General features: G+C 42.5%; 1 protein-coding gene across 4 annotated transcripts in view; it reads left to right on the top strand.

Moving 5' to 3' along the window:
- LOC134226677 (uncharacterized) overlaps positions 1 to 13,830 on the top strand; it is a 59,641-nt gene that overhangs the window by 14,006 nt on the left and 31,805 nt on the right. For all 4 annotated transcript variants that reach the window (XR_009983537.1, XM_062707610.1, XM_062707608.1 and 1 more), the window contains exon 3: positions 12,719 to 13,071. Coding sequence is in view for 3 of the 4 variants with exons in the window: in XM_062707610.1 (XP_062563594.1) it covers positions 12,719 to 13,071 (353 nt within the window). In the remaining variant the exon portion in view is untranslated. The remainder of the gene's footprint in view (positions 1 to 12,718; positions 13,072 to 13,830) is intronic.

Below are 13,830 nucleotides of genomic sequence, written 5' to 3'. Positions count from 1 at the left end.
AGATGTTAATTCTGAATATTGGCCCGTGACTTGAAAAGGTTGGGCAGGCCTGCGCTAAACCGTTTCAGATTGCCAGCATCTTGCAGCGCAATTGGCGCGCCGAGCAGCAGTCGGATAGCGCCGACTAGTGGGTAGCTAGTCTCGAGGGGGAGGTACCAGCGGGTAGTTGGTTAAGTAGTAGTGGAACTAGTGGGTAGCTAGTTATGAGGTAGAGGAACTAGTGGGTAGCTAGTTGTGATTTGAAGCTAGTGGGTAGCTAGTATGTGGGCGTGCGTAGTAGCACGGACCCCTCCCAGAAGTAATGCCGAAAAGGCTGTTCCGGGGAGACTCAGGGTCTGTGAACAGGGTGGTTTTAGCGGGTCGGCAATAGCTAAACCCCGTTCGCCGGTAGCCCACCGGTGTCTGGATGCAGATTCCCACCCTACTGGAAAAAAAAAAAAAACCGTTTCCATTGCCGCCAAGCCCATAGTCCCTTCGGTACAACCAGAAAGTAATGCTTCAAAGGGGGGCCAGTGCACAACGCACCCTCGAGGTTAGCTGCGTGTCCTTGCAGCACCGAACATCGTAACTCGCTTTTCTAGAAGAACACCATGGTATCGTGCCAGCGCGTTGCCGGCTTTCCAGGTGGCCTTACCACGCCCTATGTCCTCGGAAGGTGGGAAGGGTCGACTTCGCGCCTGCTTCCCTCTGCACGACTGGTATCAAGAATGATGATGCCGCGTGCACCCCAAATTGACCTTTCTGCGATAGGGCCTATTCGCCAGCACACAGAGGGACTTGCCGACGCGAGGCCTACGCCTGCCCCAGCCTTGACGAGGACCCTTTCCGTCCTCGGGCTCGGAACCCGCCTGGTTGACCGACGCCGCGAAAGCGACGATACCATGTTGTTCTTCGCGCGGCCACTTGTTCGATAAAAGGATCGAGTTCGACCACAGAGCATGACCACCGGTATGACCCATGAAGCCGACTCCGATCCCTTGGACCACCTCTTATTTGCGCCTGAACTAGCCATCCTTGAGTCCACGCGCCACCTTCTGTGTAGCTCCGAGACGATTTGGGCGATAGCCGATAAAACGGCGTTCCAGCCAACTTCATCTTTACACATCCTCCGAACTAGGTTGTCCGGGGTAGTGTCCAGACCACATGTGGCAAGCATGTGGTCACGCATTGCGCGAAAACGTGAGCACACGAACAACACGTGTTCCGCCGTTTCCTCTAAACCTGCGCACACCAAACACTCAGGCGAGGCCGAGCAAGCCAGCTGCGTTACCTGCACTTTGATTTTGCAGCACGCTTAAACGCCGGGCACATCGAACCCCCCATGGGGTGCTTGCTGTGTGTGTGTGTGTGTGTGTGTGTGTGTGTGTGTGTGTGTGTGTGTGTGTGTGTGTGTGTGTGTGTGTGTGTGTGTGTGTGTGTGTGTGTGTGTGTGTGTGTGTGTGTGTGTGTCCGCCTAATCCTATCCAAAAACCGAGAATCGTCCAATGTCGTTTGCCGTGACCAGTATACCATAATCAGGATCTTATTGGCATGAATCCTGATGTGCCGGTTGGCACACCTGTTGGGCTTGTGTGCTTTGAGCGGCGCACGGTCGCTGTGATAGGGCCTGCTTGCAAAAACACATGCAGTTTTTTATAGAGGTTCAACAGAGCCCACTGTCAAACCCCACCACGTTCTAGACAGGCCCCCTAACTCGCAGTGGCCATGGGGAGGGGTCGTCAAGCCCTTGGACAAAGTCCCTGCTGCCCCCGTGTGTGTGTGTGTGTGTGTGTGTGTGTGTGTGTGTGTGTGTGTGTGTGTGTGTGTGTGTGTGTGTGTGTGTGTGTGTGTGTGTGTGCGCACCCACCCAAAAAAAATGTCTCTCATTTTTCAGGTACTTATCCTCAACCGATTTACTCGCAACAAGTTGCATTCGTCGCAGGATACTCTGCCATTGTTTCCTATTGAAAACTGGTCAGATCGGACTATGGGCTTGGAAGTTATGGCCAAAATACCACTTTTTTATAGAAAAATTAAGTAAAAAATGTCACTCATTTTTCAGGCACATATCCTAAACCGATTTACTCGCAACAAGTTGCATTCGACGCATGATACTCTACCATTGAAAATTGGCCAGATCGGACTATAGGCTCAAGAGTAATGGCCAAAATACTATTTTTATAATGCACGAGAAAGGCACCATCACCGCTAGGTGGATTAATCAGGGTTTTTTCTAAGTTCCCCCTCTTTGTGATACCAGGTTTTTGTCAAAGGAAACCGCCCCGCCAAACCCCTTCCCTCGTTTATTAGATACTTAAACCAGTGTTGCAAAGTGTCATCGTTGAAGTCATATTAAGGCCGACAAATAACTCCGCAAACGGTCGCAGTCTGCTAAACAGAATTCGAGAGATTACCTTGCAGGCGGTATTGAGGAGTGTTATACCTCGACCATTAACACAATCGAGTCTGTGCCCTTTCTTGTAGATAGGACATATGAGGCCATCAAGCCAGCTCAAAGGCATTTCCTCTCCCTACAAAATAACTTTGTGGATTTTTTCGTTTAGCCGGTCACTCCCAACTTTTAGAAGCTCGGCCGGGGTTCCGTCGTTCCCAGCGGCCTTGCCGTTCTTAAGCTTTTCTCACTTCGTCTAGCATTGATGACTCCATTGCTTGTCCATCATCTTCAATCCTTATTCTGCTTGTGCCCTCTCTTTCCGATTGTCCATTCAACAATAACTCAAAGTGCCCCTTTCACATAGGAGCCGGTCGGTCAACAGATTTCTGGAGCTGTCATTGATCATGACTGGCGCCGGTGCGCTTATCTTGCGCATGTTGTTGAACGTTTTTCCTCTGCCTCTGGAGTACTTTTTCGTCGTACCCCCGTTTCTTACGCCGTTGAAGTTTTTTCTCAGCTGCTCCTTGTGTGGTATAAAGTACCTCTGTGGCTGTTGTATTAACCGTTGTAGTATTGCCACAATGCGCTCAAATTTCCCCCTGTTGAGTGTCGTTTGATTCGTTCGTCGAGCTTATGAGCTGAGCCCGACAGTTGCTGTATATTCAGCCGCCTGGCTCTCTCGCGTCTAGAACCGGTGATTCTGGACAGCCTTGCGCGGATCTTACATACTAGCTGTTCCTTTTTGGAGCACCCTTAAAAAACCAATTTCCAGAGCAGTGCTTCGTTTTTGCAACAGGTATGGCGGCTCACGGTCGGACCAACAGCGCTTTACAATATCTCTGATATGTTACGATTGCAATAAATTATACTGCGGATTCCATTTATTACTGTACGATAAAATTATAACTTTTCTAATCTACAGCGACTTCAAAAATCTTCACTGCCTATTGCTCACTATTCTATCAATAATTTTCCTTTTTTTTTTTTTTTTTTTTTTTTTTTAACTAATTTTATTTGCTAATTATCTAATACATGCATTCATCTCTTAGACTAGGTGTTCCGTGTTTTCTTAACACTATCATCCTTATTTGCTATGTTACGCTTTTAGTTATTATTAATACATTTCAATTGCCTCTAGCAGTTAGAATTTTTTCCTCTGGTTGAATTGAACCATGTAGGAATTACAATGTTTTCTACTTAAACAAAACTACTTAAAGGGTACAAAAAGCTAATCGTTGTAATAGAAAACTGCAAAGATTTTTGTCTAAAATTATAATTATTTTGTTGGACATTTGTTGCAATGTCTCAATATTAAAAATTCTATGAAGTTCATTGGTACTATACCACGGAGGCAACTTCAGAATCATTTTCAAAATTTTATTTTGAATCCTCTGGAGTACCTTCTTTCTGGTATTGCAGCAACTAGTCCATATTGGCACAGCATACAACATGGCAGGTCTAAAATTTGTTTGTAAATCAAAAGTTTGTTCTTAAGACAAAGTTTTGATTTTCTGTTTATAAGTGGATATAGACACTTAATATATTTGTTACATTTGGCTTGAAGGCCTTCAATGTGATTTTTAAAAGTTAATTTTTGATCTAGCAGAAGTCCTAAATATTTAGCTTCGCTAGACCAATTAATTGGAACCCCATTCATAGTGATAATATGTCTGCTAGAAGGTTTCAAATAAGAAGCTCTCGGCTTATGTGGGAAAATTATAAGCTGAGTTTTGGAAGCATTCGGGGAAATTTTCCATTTTTGCAAGTAAGTGGAGAAAATATCCAAACTTTTTTGCAATCTACTACAAATGACACGAAGGCTTCGCCCTTTGGCTGAAAGGCCCGTGTCATCTGCAAACAAAGATTTTTGACACCCTGGTGGTAAATCAGGTAAGTCAGAAGTAAAAATGTTATACAAAATGGGCCCCAGTATGCTGCCTTGGGGAACACCAGCTCTTACAGGTAATCTATCAGATTTAGAATTCTGATAGTTTACCTGCAGTGAGCGATCTGATAAATAATTTTGGATCAGTTTAATAATGTACAGAGGAAAATTAAAATTCATCAATTTTACAATCAAACCTTCATGCCAAACACTGTCAAATGCTTTCTCTATATCAAGAAGAGCAACTCCAGTCGAATATCCTTCAGATTTGTTGAGCCGAATTAAGTTTGTAACTCTTAATAACTGATGAGTGGTTGAATGCCCATGGCGAAAACCAAATTGCTCATCAGCAAAAATAGAATTGTCATTAATATGAACCATCATTCTATTTAAAATAATCTTTTCAAACAGTTTGCTTATTGAAGAAAGCAAACTGATTGGGCGATAACTAGAAGCCTCAGCTGGATTTTTGTCCGGCTTCAAAATTGGAACAACTTTGGCGTTTTTCCATTTATCTGGAAAGTATGCCAATTGAAAACATTTGTTAAATAAATTAACCAAAAAGGATAAAGAGCTCTCAGGAAGTTTTTTGATAAGTATGTAGAAAATAACATCATCACCCGGGGCTTTCATATTTTTAAATTTTCTAGTAATAGATCTCACTTCATCCAAATTGGTTCCCAACGAAGGGTCAAAACATTCTCTTGATTGAGAATGTCTTCGAAGCTCCGTGTAACCTGATCCTCAATTGGACTAGTGAGACCTAGACTAAAATTATGGGCACTCTCGAACTGCTGAGCAAGTTTTTGAGCCTTTTCGCCATTTGTTAATAAAATTTTATTTCCCTCTTTAAGCGCTGGAATTGGCTTTTGAGGTTTTTTAAGAATTTTTGTTAATTTACCAAAGGGTTTCGAACTGGGATCCAACTTCGAGACATTATTCTCAAAGTTGGTATTTCTCAGAATAGCGAAACGTTTTTTAATTTCATTTTGCAAATCTCGCCAAATAACTTTCAACGCGGGATCGCGAGTTCTTTGGTATTGTCTTCTTCTCACATTTTTAAGACGGATCAGTAGCTGAAGATCGTTGTCAATAATAATGGAGTTGAATTTAACTTCACATTTCGGAATTGCAATGCCTCTGGCTTCGACAATTAAATTTGTCAAAGATACGAGAGCATTATCAATATCACTTTTGGTATCGAGAGGAATATCAACATCAAAATTCCTATCGATATACGTTTTATATAAATCCCAATCAGCTCTATGATAATTAAAAGTAGAGCTGATTGGATTATAAATGGCTTCTTGTGAGATTTCAAATGTCACAGGAAGGTGATCAGAGTCAAAGTCAGCATGAGTTACCAATTGGCCACACAGCTGACTTGAATCCGTTAAAACTAAATCAATTGTAGAAGGATTTCGACTGGAAGAAAAACAAGTTGGTCCATTGGGATATTGAATAGTATAATATCCCGCAGAACAATCTTCAAATAAAATTTTACCATTGGTATTGCTTTGAGCATTATTCCATGAATGGTGTTTGGCATTGAAGTCACCAATTACGAAGAATTTTGATTTGTTGCGAGTCAGAATTTGAAGATCAGCTTTCAACAAATTCTTTTGCTGCCCATTGCATTGAAAAGGCAAGTAGGCTGCAATGAAGGAAAATTGACCAAAATTTGTTTCAACAGAAACTCCCAAGGTTTCAAAACTTTGGTTTCAAACGAAGAAAATAATTTATGTTTGATACGTCTATTAATGACAATGGCGACCCCACCACAGGCGCTGTCAAGACGATCATTTCTGTAGATAAAATAGTTTGGATCTCTTTTAATGGAGAGTCCTGGTTTTAAATACGTTTCAGTTATAATGGCAATATGCACATTATGAACTGAAAGGAAGTTGAATAATTCATCTTCCTTACCCTTTAGAGAGCGGGCATTCCAATTTAGAACTTTCACACAATTATTTGGATCCATTGAAACGGAGTCCGATAACAATTTTTGTGTGTACTTTATACCAACCTGAACAGCTTCAGGAATGGTATTTGCTTTGAACATTGCATCAATCATGTGATGCAATTGTTCAGTTAAAAATCAAAATCGGAAGCAGTCATGCTACCTGAATCGGCAACATGACCGTTATTTTCCGTTGGGACATGGGTATAAACCTCATTTTGAGAAGAGAAATTTGGTCTACCAGCAGCGATGTTTGCATACGTAGGTACATTCGAAAAATTGGAATTTACTGAAGTGCTTGCTACCCGTTGACGAGCGGCAAAATTTGTTTGTGAATTGTGGTGGGTATGAATTGCTCGACCGGTAACCGGTTTCGAAATTTGAGCGTTTGAAATCCGATCTGGATCCGATTTGGATCCGATTGGAATTTCCCGTCATCAATTTTGCACGGGAATTCAAAACTTTTTGCGTGAAGGGCATTCCCAGAAATTGGATTTATGATTGCCCTCACAATTTGCGCACTTAAATTTATTGGAATCTTCTCTCACAGGACATGCGTCCTTGGCGTGAGAGGTTCCACCACAAATCATGCATTAGCATCCATGTGACAATGTTTGGTTCCATGACCCCACTTTTGGCACTTACGGCACTGGGTAGGGTTTTGAAATTTCCCCAGGCCTGCGGAAATGTTCCCATGTAACACGGACATGAGACATAATACAGGCCTTTTCCAAACTTTTCATATTATTTAGTTCACTTTTGTTAAAATGAACTAAATAAAATTCTTGAGAAATGCCCTCTGGGAAGTACCAGAATGGGATTTCTTTTTCATCTTAATTACTTGGACTGGTGAAAATCCAAGTAATTGAGAAATTTCAATTTTAATCTCATCCAGTGATTTGTCATCACTGGGGAGACCTTTCAAGACGACTTTGAACAATCGCTCAGTTTTGTCGTCGTATGTGAAGAATTTATGGCGCTTCTCAGTTAAATAGTGAAGCAGACGTTTGCGATCGTCAAAGGATCCCGGCAAAACGCGGCAGTCACCCTTCCTAGCAATCTGAAATGAAACCTTGATCCCCTGAAGGTTACTCAAAATCTCATTCCGGAAGCCAGAAAACTCGGCAACAAATACCACAATTGGCGGAATCCTTTGCTTTTTCGCATGAATCGAATCACCTGGGCTAGAGGTAGATTCAATTTGCTCAATTTCATCATTAATCAAATCGAACTGATTGCTCAGTTCGATTGGAGAAGAATTATTTCCGATATTAGAGTTAGAAGGAATATCTGAATTCTCCAGCTTCCTTCTATTTTTTCCGCGCTTGGGCAGGACGGTCTTGAAACCTTGTTTCTTTGAAGGAAGTGGAGAATTCAGAGACTCCCCCTTCCTCTTGTTTTTGTTAATACTCATTGCTGAGCGTGGAGACGTGACCTTCTAAGAGGTTTTTTCCCAGAACGGTGTCCCTGCAGGATTACCACCGCTTGTCGGAATTTTACTTCCGCAAACGGGTCCAACGTAAAACGAAGGCACGGGTCCTTGCAAAGATCGTAACGGGATCAGTGGGTACAAATAGCGCTAAGAAGCACCGTTGAAATTAAAATAGCTTCGGGTAGTATTAAAAACTTCCTTCCGCAAAGAGAGAAAGAACCGCACAGCACGAAAGCACGATGCGGTCTGATCAATAATTTTCCTGTTTTTGTTTATGTTTTACTCACGATTTTTTATCTTTTTCTCTTTCTCTCATGCCAACATACTTACTGACGTTCTTCCATAGCAGACCCGTTTCAAATCGATGATTGATTCTTCTAGTATTCTTCTCCAAAATCTCCTTTGCTCTTCTATTGCAAGGCGATGAAAATTCCTCCAGCGTGTAATGGCTTTTCAGGAGATCATGCAACTCTTGATTTGATATCAAGCGTTGTTCGCATTCTCCGATCGTGTCGGCCCGTATACGGACCAACCTAGCTTCGACCTAACGGCTATCGGCTCCTCTGGTCGACCAATTCGCTACTCGAGAGGCGCGTAAAGGTGAATATCCTTCAGCCCGATCAAAATCTGTGGAGCGGCGTGCTGGACGTCTGCGATTGGCAAACCTTGGAGGTGCGCGTATTGCTTCACCACTTCCGAAACAGCTAGCGTGTGCCGTGGTAGCTTCAAGCTATTCACCGTGTGAGCGCTTTTGATTAGAAAACTTTGTGTAGATCCTTTTGCGGAGATGAATAGACTAACGCATTGCGAATCCTTTTCAATCCGAGAAACCTCGGCGGTCCACATTACTCGTAGTGATTGTGTCACACCTCGGACTCCTAGCTGATTAACCAATACCTTTTCGACTATCGTATACGATGATCCTTCATCCAGAAATGCGATAGTGTTCACTGCATGTTTTCCGCAGTACAAGGTGACGGGCATCATGCGGAAAGTCACGGCAGGCTTTGGATGCACTGCGTGGACGTTGCAATTCAGTCCTTCGGCTGGCCTGACGAAATGAAGCAGTGGGTTGTGTCGCTCCTTACAGCCTTCGACGTTGCAACGGAAGCTTAGTTTGCAGCCGGCAGTTCCGTGCTCGTTTAAACAAAGTTGGCATAGCTTCCATCTGCGCACAGCTTCTCATCGTTCCCCGAGTTAAAGTCTTCGAAATTTATCGCAATTCCGTGTCCTGCAGAGCTTCCTTTTTCTCAAGGGTGGGCTCGAATTCCTATTCTCCGCCACGTCATGCGAGTGCACGTAGCCGTCGTTCGCTCGGCTTCTTGTTTTCCCTATCTTTGACCCTGGTTCCACGGATCGGGAAGACCCTTCTCCGTACGCAGCAACTTCGCTAGCATCTTTTACTATATTTGATAGGAAGTTTGATAACGATCGTAACGTCACCATTTTGCTTTTCCGGCGATAGCGTACCCATTCCAGCTGGGTTCCTGCCGGGATCTTCTCCGTCAGCTCTTTGATTTACCAAAAGGGTTGTTAGCTTCCAGGTGATCAGCAAGCTGTCCCAAAGCTAATGAAGCTTGCAAACCGATCCGCCTTCGGTGGCGCTGCGTTGCGAACTTTCGACAACAGCATAGTCGCTCTGGCCTGCCGTACAACATGCACAGTGTCTCGATGATCTTGGAGACTGATTTCGGTAGAAGCAGCCTGCTCCTGATCGCTTCCAGCGCCTGTCCTTTCAGGCACTCCTGTAGCCGTGCCAAATTCTCCACGTCGGAAAAACCGCACGCCTTCGTTGACGTTTCGTAGCTAGTGACGAACATCGGCCACTCTTCAAACTTGCCGGAAAATGTCGGCAATTTCATGGACAGGAACTGCCGAGAGAACATCTGCGCCTTCGTTGGTTTGCGCTGACGAGTTTGTCGAGCACGCCTGACTTCTCCTTGCTTCCTTCTTCTTGGGTTTCCTTCTCTTCAGCGGACTGTTCTTCTACTTCTTCGGAACTCGTTTTAGATTCCGACTCTTCTTCCGCTATCTACCACTTCTCGCTACACTTCACCTTTTCCGGTATGGAAACCCCTGGGCGTCCGACAGGCGTCGAATTGCTATCGCGCCCGATCAGAAAACTCTTCGGCAGAGTTTCTGAGCAACTGTCGGCGTCGAGTGTTTGCGGTAGGCTTTTCTCGGATCGTTGAATTTCGCAATCGCTGCATCAACTTTTCCGGGTTTTTCGTTCCCCGACTTTTTCTTCTCGAGGTTTTTCCCCAGCTTCGAATGCTCCAATTCCGCAAGCGTCCTTGTGCCGCTTTTCGAGCTTCCCACTTTGACACCACCGACAGCTCCCTTTAACTCTTTTTTTTCATTGTCCGTTCCCGTTTTCCGCTTTAGCTTCAACTGATGCAGCTTCTCTTCCATCTCCGTCCGAATTTCGTCCAGTTTCCTCTGGTGGGCTCCTTCTTCGTCGATCTTTTTCTTTTTCTTTTGATTCGATTCTCTGCTGGCGCATCTCAAATAATTCTTGTTGGGCTTCCAGACGCTTCCGATGCAAAAATAATCTTCTCTCTTTCCAGTTCCCGCTTCTGCTTCTTCGACTCCTCTTGCAGCTTGGACGAATCGGAGTCATCATTTCCACCTTCACCGCACTTTTGACAGCACCAGGAAACTTCTGCTGTGACGTCAACACAGCCGAAATGGTACCACTGCTGACAGTGGTCACAAAACACCATTTGCGACTCTGCATCATCCGGACGATCAAAAGTCACGCAATTAAAATCTGTTTTATCAGGACTTTGCAAATTAGGATTTGGTCGGAACAATATTATAAAATTTTCAAGTTTGTTCCTTTTTGGATCACCCTAATAAAATTTCCAATTTCCAGAGCAGTGCTTCGTTTTTGCAACAGGTATGGCGGCTCACGGTCGGACCAACAGCGCTTTCCAATATCTCTCATATGCTACGATTGCAATAAATTATATTTTAGATTCCATTTGGCACCGCTACCGCTTTTCGGGCTTCGGAAGGCCCTCACATCTGTGAAATCTGAGAAATGCCGACCGTCCACTAAAACATGATCGATTTGAGAACACGTATCGCCATTTGGGGTTTTCCACGTGTGCTTTTGAATATATTACTAGCCTCAGACCGTTGTCACGGGTAGTTGCGTTGAGGTGGTTGCTACTCGTGCTTTCGTTGTGCAACCAAATCTTCGTGAGGACATTGAAGAACGAAGACTTCATACCATTATTCTTCAAGCGGCAGCTGCCATGCGAAGATTTTTATTAATCCTTCAACCATTTTCAGTGTAATTGAAAAAAAAATTCTTTGCTGAATCCAGTAATATATCCAGTTTTTTATTTTTATAACACGTTCAGTTTTTGAGTTAAGTAGGTTTTAATTCACGAAACTACGTATTTTCGTGAAGGTTTGGTTTCTCTGCTCTGCAAACGGATATTTTTTCACAAAAGTAGGTATTTTGATAGAAAATTGTTTTATCTGCTTTGCGAAACTAAATCTCAGCTTTACATTTCAAGAAAAAAGTTCGAATTTCATCAAATGGATCGTTGGATTTTGTTTGGCACGTTTATTCGTTGTGAAACACGGAATTAAATTCACAAAATCACGTATTTTCATAGAAATTTGGTTCCTCTGCTCTACAAAGCTGAATTTCGGCTTTTCACTTTAAGAATAAAGTTTAATGTTTGTAGAATGGAGCCAACAGGATGCATTTGAGATGTTGGATGTTATTAGAATATCATGCACGTACTGTTCTGCCTATGATCGCATATCAGTCCCATCTTTGCTGGATTTCCCATTCATGTGGGATAAATATGCAAAAATTCAATATGTACAAATATTGTTGTGAAAAACGGAATTCAATTCACAAAAGTACATATTTTCATAGAAATTTGCTTTCTCTATTCCACAAAGGTAAATTTCGGCTTTGTGAATAAAGTTTTTCGTAGAATGGGCCTTGCAGAATGCATATAGGTTGTTGGATTTTATATGGCACGTACATGTGTTGTGAAAAACGGAATTTAATTCACAAAACAACGTATTTTCATGAAAATATTTGTTTTTCTGCAAAGCTGAATTTCGGCTTCTCACATAGGGAATAAGATATGAATTTCGTAGAATGAAATTCAAACTTTGTTCTTGAAATGAGAAGCTAAACTTAAGCTTTACAGAGAAGAGAATCCAAATTTCAATCAAAATACGCACTTTTGACTGCGCAACTATGTTCGTGGTAAGCATGCGGTGTGAAGCAACCGAATAGGTATTGCGTCGTGCAATGTTATGAAAAGACTTATTTCGCTTTCTTCATACGACGAGAATGACTATTATCAGCCCTGCTTCAAAATCAGGATCACCAAACCAGGTGCCTTTTAACATTCTTTCTGCTTCTTGATGTTATTGAATTAAATTTCTATTTCTAAATCACATGCTTGTTCCGTCCGAAATCTATGCCGGATATGACTCCTATTATTTTTTGCCTTTCTCGTGCAACAAAATTGTACCGAAAGTCTATAGAATTTCTAAAAAAAACTTTTGATATAAGGTCCGGGGACCCATAGTGTTATACATATATCGACCGACTCAATTCGATGAACTGAGGTGATGTCTGTATGTGCGTGTATGTGTGTATGTGTACAAAAATTGTAGACTCACTTTTTGGAAGTTAGCATTAACCAATTTAGTCGCAACAAGTTGCATTTTTCAGGGAATGCTGTCCCATTGTTTATCATTAAAAATTGCCCCGATCGGGCATTGCATTTCGGAATTATTGAAAAAATTTTGTTTTTTCCCAAGGACCCTCCCTTGGAAAAAACAAATTTCAAGTCTGGTGGCACTGCATTTTAATTAATGCTAAATAATAGAAAAAAATGCAATACCCATGAAGTAGTTTTGACCTTTCTAATGTGATTTTTTCAATACATTTTATAATGCACGAAAAAGGCATCATAGCCGCTACCACCTACCACTCTATTAATCTGGGTTTTTAATACATGAATCAAACTTTTGCCGAGAAATCCATCTAACCCGATATCCCTTTCTCTCTTTTCATCATTCCAGCGCTAGATCTGTGGGTGAACGCCCCGGAATTCGTCCCGAAAAAAACAGTACCCCCGCCACATCAGCAGCCACAGCAACAGTACGGCAGCAGTAGCCAACAGCAGCAGCGCCACCAGCAGAATCGCTTCCGAGGGGATAACAACGGGACAGGGGGCGGAGGTGGTGGCGGCGGAGGGACTTTCAATTTGACTTCTCATTATCCACCGCAAGACACCGTCGCCAATGGTGCCCTCGTTAACGGAACTGACTTAGTCAAACCATCCCTCAACGATCGGATAAGGAACATCCAGCTAAGCACGTCGGGTCCCCAACCGCAAATGGGTGGACATAGCAACTTTAGTGATAATAAGGATGTAAGTGAAGAATGAATGAGGATTTTTTTTATTTGGGCTTAGAATGCAAGGACTCGTGGATATGGACCCTTGTTGAGTGAATCACAAGTGTGAAAGTGTGCGGCGAGGTGTTCAGATTTAATGGAGTCCAATGGAGTCCTACCTTTATCTGGTGGATAGAACGAGTGGTTTTTCATAAACAGTATTGGCTACGATAACAATGAATGGATAGAGTATTCAAAACTTAATCATTGATTTATTAAATCGGGTGTGAGAAAAGATGACGACAACGCGATAAGTGAAATGCGTCTCTGTTAGGTGTGAAGAAAAAGTGACGGTTGCTAAGGTAGAGTGAATGCGTGGTGTGGATGAACTTTTGTACATACTAGCCTACATAGTCGCTATAGCTCTGGTAATCAATTTCGAGAGCATGGATGCGGTTAAACAATCACGATTAACCATATTCGGCAAGGAAAGTGTTGTATCATTGAGTTTGCTAATCCATCTGATAAAACATTCAAATTTAAAACGACCGCGATCAGATCTGAAAACCCTAGTAATCAATGTAGCAGACTATCTTCTTTCATTCAGGTCATCTAAGATGGTTCCTGTTTGAATTAGTTTTAATATAAAACAGCTCTACTAGATTGATTGATATGGTGCTCCGATAAAATAGTATTATGTACTTCCTGATAGAATCCAATTAGGGATTTTGACTCATGTAATTTAATTTATTTTATTGTCATGGTTTTTCCTGCAAAAAAAATAAACAATGGGTTT

Source organism: Armigeres subalbatus, chromosome 3 (genome assembly GCF_024139115.2).
Source record: "Armigeres subalbatus isolate Guangzhou_Male chromosome 3, GZ_Asu_2, whole genome shotgun sequence".
Classification (NCBI taxonomy): Eukaryota; Metazoa; Arthropoda; class Insecta; order Diptera; family Culicidae; genus Armigeres; species Armigeres subalbatus.
The sequence above is the reverse complement of the archived record's forward strand: the minus strand, read 5'-3'. Positions and strand labels throughout refer to the sequence as shown.